General features: G+C 34.2%; 1 protein-coding gene across 3 annotated transcripts; it reads right to left on the bottom strand.

The window, feature by feature from the left end:
- Positions 1-6,505: 6,505 nt before the first annotated feature.
- LOC140158708 (uncharacterized) lies at positions 6,506-13,425 on the bottom strand. 3 transcript variants are annotated; one of them, XM_072181894.1, is made up of 4 exons: positions 13,257-13,425; positions 12,218-12,352; positions 10,218-10,548; positions 6,506-7,212 (listed from the first exon to the last, which is right to left on the bottom strand). In XM_072181894.1, exons 3-4 carry the CDS (start codon positions 10,330-10,332, stop codon positions 6,776-6,778), a joined length of 552 nt encoding a protein of 183 aa, XP_072037995.1. In that variant the 5' UTR covers positions 10,333-10,548; positions 12,218-12,352; positions 13,257-13,425; the 3' UTR covers positions 6,506-6,775. The 3 variants fall into 3 exon arrangements, with proteins under 3 accessions (XP_072037995.1, XP_072037997.1, XP_072037996.1); XM_072181896.1 differs by lacking the exon at positions 12,218-12,352; XM_072181895.1 differs by lacking the exons at positions 12,218-12,352; positions 13,257-13,425 and having other exon boundaries at positions 10,218-10,925.
- Positions 13,426-14,388: the final 963 nt, after the last annotated feature.

Below are 14,388 nucleotides of genomic sequence, written 5' to 3'. Positions count from 1 at the left end.
CCAGTTGAAATCCATACACCCCCTATGGAAGACATAACCTTAATCTCTCACACAGGGAAAGTAAATTTCAAATGGAGTCACCCATTCAGGTAACCCCATTCTCCCTGTGTGGGAGATTACTGTCATGTCTTCCACAGGGATGTATGGATTTCAACTGTAATAGTCCGTTGTAAGTCCTTTAACCCATCATAAGTCTAAATCCAGGACAATATGCATGAGGTGTCACTGGAGTTCAAACAGATAATAGTGAAATGTACTCCTGAACTTTGTAAACCAAAACTTCAGAGATAATAATCCAAAATACCACATAATTTGGCAGTAATAAGTACTGTCTTCAAAAATAAATTAACAATGTCTCCAAAACACCAGTCAGAGAGAGATTTCTCACTATGAGAAAAAAGTTAAATAATTTTAAATGCAACGATGATACCAAAGCAAGCATTATTTAAAATATCAATTCTCTGTCCTAATTATATACATTTTGATTACAAATTGAATTCATTGACATTTATTTTGCTATCATGAAGGAACCTACAAAAGAAATAAATAAACTTGGTTTTAAATGAGCCTTGCATAACAATATTAAATGCATATTATTTGGTTTCTTGGTATTAATATTGAAATAAATAAACATGTTAACAAGTTTTAATAAATAAATAAAAATGTTAATCAACTTCATGTGGTGTCTGAAATATTGGTATGTGAACAACTGATTCCAGTATGAAAACTATGGAAAATGAAGGTAAATAAACTATTTTAGAATAAAATAAACTCCAAATTTTGTTGGCAAAACAAGAATATCTATATGTTAGGCTACCTAAGACTACCATCTTTTGCATACATTTAATAACCACCAATTTGCTAAAATATACTGCATATATAACCACAACATAAAGCACCAATAATAAAAACAAATATAAATGCAATAACTTGTGATGCTAATACAAAAATAACATTATTTCACCAGTCTGTACATTAACTTAACATTATCTAATGTTGCTACCTTTATACATGTGTGTTATAATACTACAAAAGTTCTGTTGCTTTCAAATGAAATGTGTATAGCCATCACATAACCATGCAGCTAGAAAATGAGCTTTTGATTATCATCTCTATCTGTGACCACAGGTACACTGGTAATGAATTAATGCTTAGTAAGTCACAATTTGAATTGTTATTCATTTCAACTAAATCACTGTGTGCTAAATTGTCATCACTTTGTACACCTTTTCACAATGTAAAGAAACATCACATTTATGTTCACCAAAATGTAAAGAAACATCACATTTATGTTCACCAATTGCAACAAGTGAACCAGATGAATGACCACAAATAATCAATTATATTTAATGCAAATTTTAGAATCACGAGTACCACCATTTGTTTTAATATATCACTCCTCGGACGTTTCATTAACCTAACAGGACCAAGTACTACAAAATACTACTTGATATATGCGCTGTTCGTGCGTGCAGCTCACGTGGTGTGATGACGCAATCGCCCCAAGTGATATATAGGCATGGTTTCACTGGCTAGCAAAGCCAAAGACCCGTGGCAAGGTCTCAGAACCCAGTGCTTGGCATGCGAGAGGTGTCAGGTTCGCAGCCAACCTTTTATTTTGAATGTGACCCCATTTCTTGATGTATTTGTACCTCTTTTCAAAATTGTGACTAAATTGCGACATATAATAAATTAAAGACGGTCCACCAAGTGCCAAAGTCCAACATCATTTGTTAATGAGGGTCAATCATTTCATAGAATGCAAACAGCTAAGCCCTCTATACACATGCTAGTGCATATTCTAGTGCATCTTTTGCATTAAGGTATGCAAGACTGCATAATTTGTTAGACACACATGCATTAGAACAACTGGCCCTTATTATGCGAGAATTGTCATTGCATAAATGGAGACTTTGCCTGTTGGTGAACTCTAATCTGTATATGATTGTGACACATGTTCCCCTAACTCCTGGCTGGTCTCGCAACACCACATGAGGCTGGGACTCACCAGATAGGTGGGTCTATAATAGATCTAACACATTTCACTCTTTGGGTTTACAAGCAATGTACATCTATAATACATTGGTCTTTCATTGGCTGCCCAAACAAAACAAAGCGTAAAAATAAACTTCTTGAGTTTAGCTACAAATTGTCTTCAAAGTGAAATAGTCTCAATGAAATAACATTGTGAACCAATATAGATGGTGATAATTATATAAAAATCCATCTAAAGAATTATCATGTCCTAAGGAATGCCTGTCGTACACCACCATAACCCAACTTCACAAACATTACATTTGTAAATATGTACTGTACATGCCTGAATTGAAGTTCATTGGACAAGCCTACATTGTCAGTCACTGACAGTAAATATTGTTTGAGAGCACTGTAACATACAGGTTTTACCTCCATTTAAAATTGTGCTCATTGATTAATTCCTTGAGAAATTGAGCTTTTTTTTTTTTTTTTACAGTAGTATCTCTGAAAATACCTTTGTGCTTTATTCTTTGTAAATATGCACTATAATAGTTGTTACATTATAAGAGCTCATGTTATCAGAATATACCTGGTTCTCAACCAGTGATGCCAATGTCACAGTATAGGAGATATGGGCTACTTTCAAGCTACTTGCTGTGCCTTAAAAATCCTTGTCAAAAATTGGGCTACTTGGGAGAACATCAGGCCGTATGAACCTTAATTGCATATCCATGGTTGATTTGGGGAATTCAGACAGACTATGTGCTTTCAGATTTTATGAAAACATGTATTTTATTATACAAAAGGATTTTACACTCTTCAAAAGTTAGTTATCAGTAATGACCATTTTGCTGTTAGTGGAAGTCTCTAACCAATAATTTGTTCTGCCCAATTGGGATTTTTCAAGCGATATGATGTAGTACTCTCAAAATTTGGAAATTGAGTGCATTAGGAGTATCATCAAATTTTGGCTACAAGCTTGTGCAACAGCCAAATCGCCGCATCTTGGCATCAACAACTTTTGGAAACACCGTTCACAACTGGCTGTCAGAGAGACACTTGGTTATGTTCTACAGTAACTGACACATGCCATATACTGTCACAGAATTGGGTCAGGGTTGGGACAGCTATAGATCTAACTAATAAATATCCACTTAAATTACATCAACTATATACAAAGTACTATATATATCTGATGGTTCTACATCTATGTTGTATTCAAAATATAATTTATACATGACATTACCAACTCAGCTGATATTGATGATACAAGCATTTTCCTGCTCGTACCAAAGTAGTACAGTAACTACAGAATACCCTCTACATCTGTTGTTTTAGGGTTAGGGTTTAGGGTTAGTGTGCAGAGGGTATTCTATACTTATCCAATAAATCCTGTGGCTGGAATGAACACTTAATACATTGATTAGCAAACTTAAAAACTAAGCCAAGGTTGGGGTCTATTACAATAGAGCACAATAGCAGTGTATTTGTAATCATTTCACAACTGCACAATTATAATACATGTAGTGTAAATGGAATTGTAATAAACAGATTTAGGGTTTCTCTACCGGAACTCAATCTGTGCCGAAATTCCGTCCCACAATGAAATATACATATTGCATAACAAAGGATATTGATCAACCTCTGAACTGTATCTATCATTACGCAATGTCGGGAGGAATTTCAGCACAAATTGACTTCCAGTAGAGAAACCCTAAATCCTCATATTGACCCATACCCTGCTCAAAGCACTAACATGGATACACCAAATCTATACATACCTATAGAGTGGCTTGTTTATTCTCCCACTCCATCATCCCACTTGTACAACTTGGATCTCCTTTCAGCATAAAGAGACATCATATAAGTGGTCTCCTAGCTACCTTTTGCATACTGAGTAACTTGTGGTTCTTAAAAATATATGCCTACAAATATATATGGCTACTATACTTTGATCAGCTCGTAATCGGCGGGCCTTATAACATCGCAGATTAGTATCAAAATATTTTATTTTGAGAATTTTCTTGTAACATCTCGCCAGAAGCATCATAAATTATTAATTCAAATCCTATACTTTGTCTACTTTCTTTTAATACACAAAATAAAGACCAGGCAAGTCAACTAATAGCACTTTTAACATAGGTCTACTTTTAGGCGTAGTGGTAAAAAGCCTAACATTTCCTGCCTATTATGAGCTGATCAAACTATACATGGGTAGCGATGATGATGATGACAAAATAGAAGTGATCTCCCATCATGCACCTGTTACCCATTCTTTGATGTGTGTTCACACACTAGTATGTAGTCATGGCAACTAGCTTTATAATAAGATAACTAATACAGAAAATATACACAAAATGTGACTGAAGACAAACATGTATTATATTGCACTTGTTAGTTACATAATGTATGTATATAATTACAAATTATTCCCTACCCATGTCCAGCCTATTATCATGTCACAACAAAATGAACATTGTTTCTTCTTTTGACCAAGAATTTTATAACTCCTACCTTTGATATGGTATCAGATTTGAAAAAAAAAATGAAGAGGTTGTTTTAAAGACATGATGTATCATTATTTCCAATAACTTATCGATTAAAAGTGAATTTGATTTGTATCTCGCTATACAAGAACAAACAACAGTGTTCCTATTGTTGTGACTGGACATTTATTCCCACACCTCCCACCACCTGTCCCTTTGTACCCAACAGGTGCATCCATCTAGAAAGCATAATTACTTTCAGTTCATTAATATGCAAAGTACCTATATGTACAAAAGTTACTTGATATATTATGTAAGTTTTAAGACAATAGTACCAAACTAATCAATGAATATATATTTAATCATTTTTATTTATTTGTTTATATCATCTCCTTTTCAAATGGGGATTACCTAGTACAGAACCATACTAATGCAAATGGAGTAAGGAGTTACTTAAACATAATGCCTTTTATATAAATATGCAATTAAAACCATTAACACCTTAGGCAAATAAGATTTCACCAATTATTTACAATTACAACCAACTTAAAACTAAGTTCAAGTTGTAATTTCTATTCAATAGTAGAAATGTACCATCTATTTTCTATAGGGATTTGCTGATTAATATGGTAGCCAAACCAGCAAAGACTATCTTTATTTGAAGTCAGTTAAAACACTCATGATATCCATTGCATAATTATAACAATACCTTTATCAGCACTGAACTGATTTTAACTTTTCCCACCTTTGTATATAAAAACATGTCAAATTCCTCTTGTAATGGCTGATTCCAGTGTATTGTACTAAAAAATAAGTTATTTACACAAAAAAGATATTGAATGTGCTACATAAATATGCCCTAGAATGCAAATGTACATTTCTTTTCCTTTGAACCACAAAGGCTTTTGAACATAAATTAAACAATTATCATAACATAAATAAACAATTATAAATAAAGTGCTCACATTGGTCTTGACTAAATACATCTTGCACTTAACACACATGTGTGATACATTATTCTAAACAAAAAAATATACCCAACTTTTCATACACCAAAGAAAACCCATTTCACAGTCATTTTCCAAGGCCTATGAAGTATACAGTACATTATGTTGTACATGGTTGGTCATTACAAATTTGGTTCTTTTATTATGAGTACTTTTTTGCATACTTTCTACTCATATACCGTATACCTGTATCCTTGTCATAGTGTTGGCCAATGTAGATGCTGGCCAATTCTAGTTAAGGATACCTATTTCCTTCATAACATGTATTTAGAACAAAATGATATCATTATAACCTTTCTTGGTGGATGACTCTATTTCAATTCACTATAAAATAGCAGAATCAATGCAATGTATACTACTATCCAACAAGGCCATCTAAACTGTAAGCACAACCTTTGAATTGTTATGACCAAAATGCAAAGGTTTAATCTATAACCTCTTTGTCAGTATTGGGCTACTCCAGTTAAAATCCACACTACCCCTGTGGAAGATTTTGGAAATATCTTCCACAGGGGAGTATGTTTTTCAATGTAATTGGTCAGGGTTAATCATTTTGAAACCCATACTCCCCTGTATTATGGGTTTACCTATATCTTCCACAGCTGGAGTGAGCATTTCAACTGGAAGTTACCCAACTGTCTATTCAATTCAAAACTCATACTCCTCTGTGGAAGGCTTTAGCTAAATCTTCCACAGGGTAGTGTGGATTTCAATTGAATAGCCCAAATTTATTTCAGATGGATATGAAAGCAAATGAGTATTTCAAAGCTTGCTAAACTGGAACAAAAAAACATTGTTTTTAGATTTCCATCTTGATTACAAATAAATTTAATACACTTCCAACTTTTAGTCAAACCTTCGAGGTATTTTTTTTTCAAACAGACCGCTGTCACAAAGCTGCACATTTTCTTAAAAATTAAGAATTTTGTCAAAAACTATGTAATTATAGGTAAACCATCTGGAGTTGGAAACACTCACACATATCTTAAGCTGGAGACAAGTGTTCCTTATCAGATACTAATCACCTTATTTTGAAATGTCTCCTCTTCAAACTTATATTGATCCATTAGAGCATGGCCTGTTGAAACAAGCATTGCCGGATTAAAAACAACAACAATCATTTAGTAAGTGATTGTGTATAAATACAATTCTTAACAACTGGGTTTAAATAATAAGACTTCATATTTTGGTTTTATACTTTGATTTCAATCACAAGGTGCCTCACTAATCTAGTCATCCTCGTTGCTTACCACACAGCTTATAAATTTTGTGATGTTTTCTGATTATTAAGTATACTATACTCTTCTATATCTGATTCTTCACTCCATTCCATTCCTCCGTCATGATCGCTGTCTTCCGTAAGCTAACTTGATTGAAACCTCTTCTCTTGTTAAAGAAATTACCCAGACTAAACCTATCTGCTGTTGAACTATATCCTTTGCTCAGTCCATTTCCACCAAACTTTATCTTGCCCTGAGCACGAAGTCGCACAGCTACGGCAACCATCATCATGAGGACAATAGGCACAGCTAACACTGCAATGATTATTGCAGTTGTTGCTGTGTTGGCGTCGGTAGCTTTTATCTTATGTCCTTTGATATCCTCGTCAGTTTGCGCCTGAAGATCAGCTTCTTGGGCTTGGAATGATTTGACCACATTGTTTGTTTTGATACTGCTAGATTTAGCTAGAGGTTTTTCAGTTTCTTCTTGTTTATTAGTCTCTTCTGGGTCCGGGGCAACGACTGCAATTTATCAAGAGAAAAGAGTACAAAGGAAACATATTTTCAGTCAAATTCTTCCACTTTATACTTAACATGAACCCATTACATCATGCATGAGCATCTGAGCTGTGATTAGACTTGATTACTCATTCTTAAACACTTGAGAACGTTCCTGCAATCTTATTGGTTCTTACCAGCTTTACCCGTGTGATATGACACAATATCACACGGGTCAGCGAAAAGTGTGCGTTGACGCGACACGCGTACTCGCTATTTGGACCAATCGGAGGCGCACAGCAACAACGGGACTGATCGATTTTAAGTCCTATAGGTAATTCCTTGCAAAATGTAGGATTTAATTTGATTAAAACTTTGTACAATATTTTTATTTCAATCGAAGCAGTTTAAGAATGAGAATAAAAGGTATTGTTTTTTAGCAGCTATCGTGCATCTATCGTCTCATATAATTCGGCGACATCATGATTTTTGGCGTAAAACAACTCGGCTTCCCCTTGTTGTTTTACTTAAAATAATGATGTCGCCCGTGTTATATGAGACGATAGATGCACTCCAGGGGCTAAAAACAATACCTTTATTCTCTAATTATAGATGTCAAACAAAAATTGATATATTTATTTCTCTTGTCTGTAATGACAGTACTTAATTACATGTTTGTTTCACAAAAGATGTAACTTATAAGCCACATTTATGTGGGTTTGAGAAAGATATTGACTAAAATATGGACCAACAATGGAATGCTTTCAAGTAATTCCAAGCTTGCATTTCATTATTTTACATTTTTCAGGTGATGTCATCTGAGTGGGTCATGATGAATTAATCACTACACACACTAATAAATGAAAAAGACTTTTAAGTCTATACAATACCAAATACAAATTTGAGTTCATTTCAAACATAACAAACATTCTACACCTTCTCCCATTAAGGTGGTTCTGGACCCATTTTGGAAGTGCTCTATTTATGTTTTAAACATATTAATTGAGTAGGCAGAGAACACTGATCCATATGCCTTTTGTTTGAAGCTAATCGGACATACGGTTTTCATAATACATACATTTTAAATGTCTTTGTATTGTATTGTTTTTATCAATAATCAATACAGTTAATGAGCTAATATGACTTGAAAGTGCTCATTAATATGTAATTTTTGCCAATATTTTGCTAAAATCCAATGCATAAATGTTCATAACATTTTTATTTAACAGAATATTGGTTTCAAACTTGGTCAAAGTGTTCCTAATGACTTACAGATAATTTATGCATAATTAATTAGCTAGCCGCCCTAATTTGCATAATTAATTAGCATTTATGCAAATTAGCTCATTAATTAGGCAAATATGCAAATGAGGGGCGGCTTCACTATATAATACATTAGAACATATTAGAAACACTTTGACCAAGTTTCAGGGCAAAAAGTATGCAAAATAAAAGTACCATGAACATTTATGCATTGATTTTAGCAAAATATTGGCAAAATTACATATTAATGAGCCTTTACAGTCCTTTTAGCTCATTAACTATATTGATTATTGATAAAACAATAAGATACAAAGAAAATATAATTTGATGTAGTATAGAAACCGTATGTCTGATTTGCTTCAAACAAAAACATATTGATCAGTGTACTTTTTACCCTACTCAATTAATCTGTTTAAAACATGCTCAAAGCATTTCCTTATTTCTAGAAAATGCATCCAATACCACCTTAAACATTCTGGAAATTCTTGGTGTAGATTATCTATACAGTAGTTCAAAACATTATTTTGTAAATTAAAATTAACGTAACATCATCAAGCGATCAGATGCCTGACAAAGTCAGATGGTTTTAGATGCAACATCATAAAGTGAATTGCATATTTTAGTTCCAGTATTAGATTTAATTTACCAAATTACTGTTCAGTAAACTTGTCAAACTTTTCTGACTCTCCCCATTAGCTACATGAATCTGTGAAATGTATTACATAATAGGTGTTATTATTTACATGCATGAGCTGCAATAAAATGGCATTAGTGTCAGCATTAGTAAGTATAAACAAAGCAGATTGTAATTCTAGCACTAAGGGCCCTAACGCCCTCACTTGCCCTTTGCACTTCCATCTTTGGGCATTTGGTCATTGGTTCTGTAGCATCTTAAAATCAATGCCATCATTGCCATGTCCCAAGTACGGCTACCAGACCGCTAGCCATGTTTTGTTCTGTCCTCTTATGGGACCTTGATGGTTGTCTTACAATGCGTAAGGGTGGGTCCAGCTGCAGGTTAGTTGAGAAAGAACTTTCCTGCATGGGGGTGGTGTGAGGAAGTATAGTGGAGTGGGTGGGTGTAGGGTATGACGCCTAAAGTTTCTCAAACTTTGTTTCTATAGTGTAGCTTATTGTCGTATTATATTTAATTGTAATTTTACCATTTCTTTTGTATAAATGAATGTTTTATGAACGCACCGCTGTTTTACATGCGTGTGCCGCTGTTATGAAAGCGTATGTTCAAATAAATAAATCTAAATCTAAATAAATCTAAATATTACTTGCATTCAAACCAATGCAGTAGATATGAAAGCAAGATACACCTTTACAGCTAAGTTCAAAATGATATACCAAGGTTATGGTAAAAGTGTAAAAATTATTGCAACATATTATTTGTTGTAAAAAGAGGGGACTGTATGTTTGGTCATGTTCTCTAAGAGAGCAGAAGAATATGGTAAGTTTGTTGTCCGGTACCTAAAGGTTTGCTGATTGACGTATAGATCCAGCTGCAGTACCCATCACCATAACTTCACATGTTACAAGCAAAAAAATCAAAATCTTATTAGCTGGCACAAAACCATGCAATTAGTTAGTATTAGTAATAGAAAGTATACTACAGATATTGGTGACACAGGTTCCTATAAGCCATCTTTCCATTAGATGATGATGATGATGATGAAAAGAACATAAGATACATTTAGGAGGAAAGAAAATGATGTTTATTAGTACAAGGGGTTAATACAATAATTGGAATGTATTCTTACAGAGAGCATCCTGGCATGTTGACCCAGAGAATCCATCTGTACATTGACATGTGTTCTGTTTTATGGCACTGTTGAAATAACAGGTGCCTCCATTAGCACATGGCTTTACACACATGACAGATGGAGCTGCAAATAAGTCAGGAAAATTGACATTATTGCAGTTGTTGCTGTGTTGGCATTTGTAGCTTTTATCTCATGTCCTTTGATATCCTTGTCAGTTTGTGCATGAAGATCAACTTCTTGGGCTTTGTTTGTTTTGCTACTGCTAGATTTAGCTGAGTGTTGGCAGTTTCTTCTTGTTTATTAGTCTCTTCTGGGTTTGGGGTAACTACTGCAATATATCAAGAGAAAAAAGTACAAAGGAAACATGTTTTTAGTCAAATTCTGCCACTTTTATTTCAAATGAAACTAACATTCTAAACCATCTCCCATTAAGCATTCTGCATGATGTTAGCAAGCTGTCTCAGTAAACTGATCAAACTTTTCCCTCTACAAAATCTAGATGAATCTGTGAGTTCTATAACATAACAGGTGTTATTTACATGCATGAGCTGGAATAAAATGTCATTAGTATTAGCATTGGCTATAGTTTTCAGCAATGTTCTTCAACGGTCTGCCAATTTGGTGCAGTTTATGGCGTATACAGAAGTGGGGTTCTGATTGGCTAATTGAATCATGTCATCATTACAGCGCCCACCATTCTCTGGTCAAGCTGCATAGCATCGTGTGACCTAGTTCTTTTTACGTAATAAATCACAAAGAGCAGACAGACAATCACGCTGAAGGAATTTGCTAAATAGTATAGTAAAAATTACTAGCAATCAAACCAACGCAGTAGATATGCAAGCAAAGTTACACCTTCACAGCTAAGTTCAAAATGGAATACCAAGGTTATGGTAAAAGCATGAACATTATTGCAACATATTATTTCTCATAAAAAAAGAAGAGACAGCATGTTTGGTAATGTTCTTTCTCCAAGAGCAGGAGAGTATGATTAGTTTGTTGTCTGATAAATAAAGGTTTGCTGATTGAAGTATAGATCCAGCTGCAGTATCCAGCACCATCTTCTGTTGCATAACTCACATGTTACAAGTAGAAAAATCAAAATATTATTAGCTGGCACAATTGCAAAACCACGCAACTAGTAAGCATTAGTAATAGAAAGTATACTACAGATATTGTTGATGCAAGTTCCTGTAAGCCATGTTTCCACTCGACTTTGATGATGAAACATAACATTAGGCGACAGAAAAACCCTGTTCTACTGAGCTTGACAGACCCAGAATTTGTATTTTAGATAAATTGTTTTAGGCCAAAATTGATTAATTTTGGCTGAAATAGTTTAGCAAACAAACATATTTTGCAAAAAAAAATTTTTTTTCAGATTTTGGTGAAATTTTAGGGTAATTTTAGCCTTCAAGAAAAAAAAAAAATTGAATTGAATGTCATGCCAGCATGTTTCAAACATATCATGTGCAAATTTAATGAAATCATTAAGGTGCATTTTTATATGTGGATGTTTTTGTGAAGGTGAAGGTGTTCTAACCTGTTTTCAACCAGTCTATGCTTGGAGTGAAATATATATTTTTTCACATTTCAAATTTTTGCACAACATATTGGTAGAGTATTCAGTTATTCAATTCCATGATTTCCTAATAATCAGGGCTTGAGCTAAAAAACAAAATATCCTATACCTCAATACTTTTGAAACTAATGTGTATACCCTGGTAGCTTTTTCTCTGTGCTATCTACAACATGATGGAAATAATTCCTCAAGCATACTGTACAATATACAGGTAGCAGATATTGCAGGCACTATACTAGGTGATTTAAAATAAGACTGTGATTAGAGCATAATGTGCACCCAGCCTTGTTAGTGACATTTTACCAGGTTGAATCACTGTCAACACTGTGATTTTAGATCAACACTGTAAGTAAAAACACCATACATATGTGATGGGATAGACACTAAGCCAAACAATAAACTGTTGATTTCTTACTACTACTACCATACTGGCAATGTTTGCCCATATATCCACTCCTACACAGACAGAAATAAGAAGAGCCATGTCCATTTGACTTGAAACAATCTCCTTGATTCAAGCATGGGTTGGGCTCACAAGGATCCACCACACCTGAATCACAACATAATATGTGGAAGAAAATGATCAGGATTCATTGGTAACCACATGAACAATATTTAACTTAGTTTATTATAGCGCCGACTAACTGGAACTGCTTTGACTGATAGAATTGACAGCCCTAATAACATACCAAATGTGCTTTAACCAAATCGGGAGGGGGAGCACAGATTTAAAATCTATGTATTAAACTCGACCCTTTACCATTAACACTTTATCCAAGAGGAAGGAAAAAGAATTTTAATGAGAACTTGGCAATTTCAGGCTTCAGTTTATCTTGGTATTTAAACTATGTCTACATCAGGAACCTTTTAGCCCGCCTTTTAGCCATACGGGCATATTACAAAGAATATAGAAGTATTTGGTCCAAAGCAAACCAATTCCAGAACTAGGAATGCAATCAAAGTTCATGATTGTGTTTCTAATTTTACCATAACATATTTCTTTGCCTTGATGTGCTTGTTTCTTCCCTTGCCCACCTCAAGTTGGTATACCTGACTGGCTCAATGTATGATCTCCATTTCCACACAAATTGTGGTGAAAACCAACTAACAATGGATCAACTTTCATTCTAGTAATTGGTAAATAACTTAATTGATCACATCTTAGCTGCCATCCATCCACATATCATTTTGAATGGGCAATTTGCTTCTGGAACAGACAAATTTAATGCCCAAACATGACCAGACCAATAGATCAAATCACATTTTGAACAGATAGTTTTGGGGAAAATGATCAAATCCTACTTTATTCCCTACTTTATTCCCTTCTTATCACAACTGATATAGTAGGCTTAACTGTATTATTACAACCAAATTGGAAAAATGCAAGTTAGTATATAATTAGGGTGGTTAATAACCATCTCAAAATTCTGACAGTATTGTGAGTGTGTTCTTACTGGCAAAGTCTTCACATGTTGGCCCAGTGAATCCATCTAAACACATGCATGTGTACTGTTGTATAGCAGTGCTGAAATAACAGGTGCCTCCATTGGCACAGGGTGTTGTACACGTGGTTGGGACAGCTACAAGAAAATCATGGTAACACATGGTTAATGTATATAAATGATATGCAAAGACTGCAATCAAAAAATTGCCTCATGCATAACACTATTATGATCCTCAATATAGGATTGTAATGCTTGGGGATCAGAAGTCCATAATAGTGGATCCCATCTTGTATCAACAAAGCCTGAAATTAAACAATAACTGGCGTCTTGAGGCTTGAGTATAGGAAAGGTTTGCACACATATCTCTTCCCTTGTGACATTGCATGCAAACAAACATGTACTATTTTAATCCAACAATGAATCTTATAATAGAAAGGGATTATTGCCTTGGTCTTTATTGTATTTGTCTTGCTACCAAAATGAGGTTCTCCCTGCAAATACATGCAAAAAAAGTGCATTTTTATTTCTCGCATTTTTCTAGCAATGCGTCAGAAGGCTTTTACAAAGTGTATGCGGTAATTAAAGCATGCATTTGACCATGCAAAGGTCAATATGTTGCCACTAATGTCCACTCTCACATTGTTTGTGGATTATTATTATTATTTTTCTGAGTATCTGATTCATGTTTGTTAATATGTATGCATGCACAACATATCATCTTATTAATAAATATTGAATGTTGAGAGTCAGAAAGCCTTAAATCACAAAGTGGTTCCTGGCTTTCTGGTTCTCAACCCTCGAAATAAGGAAATAAAATAAATGAAATGTTTATTAGTACAAAAGGGTTAATACAATAATTGGGTGAATTCTTGACAGAGAGCATCCTGGCATATGTTAACGGCCAGAGAATCCATCTGTACATTAGATATGTAATTCTGTTTTGTAGCAATTGTTGAATAACAGGTGCCTCCATTAGCACATGGCTTTACAATACACATGACTAGATGGAGCTGCAAATAAGTCAGGAAAAATGATGATCAACATAAATGATGTTTTGAATTATTCATCTATTTACTTATTTAGGATTTTATGTGAAATCACTGCAAGATCAAAGTCAACTGAAACTATATATATAATACAT

Source organism: Amphiura filiformis, chromosome 8 (genome assembly GCF_039555335.1).
Source record: "Amphiura filiformis chromosome 8, Afil_fr2py, whole genome shotgun sequence".
Classification (NCBI taxonomy): domain Eukaryota; kingdom Metazoa; phylum Echinodermata; class Ophiuroidea; order Amphilepidida; family Amphiuridae; genus Amphiura; species Amphiura filiformis.
Note: the sequence above shows the minus strand (reverse complement) of the source record. Positions and strands in the feature narration are given on the sequence as shown.

What these genes read in the sequence shown, in the direction of transcription:
- LOC140158708 (XM_072181894.1), bottom strand. Translation starts at nt 10,332, where the DNA reads ATGTGTGTAAAGCCATGTGCTAATGGAGGCACCTGTTATTTCAACAGT. An exon ending in AACATGCCAGGATGCTCTCT is followed by an intron (nt 7,213 to 10,217) that starts GTAAGAATACAT and finishes GATAAATTGCAG; the next exon opens with TCGTTGCCCCGGACCCAGAA.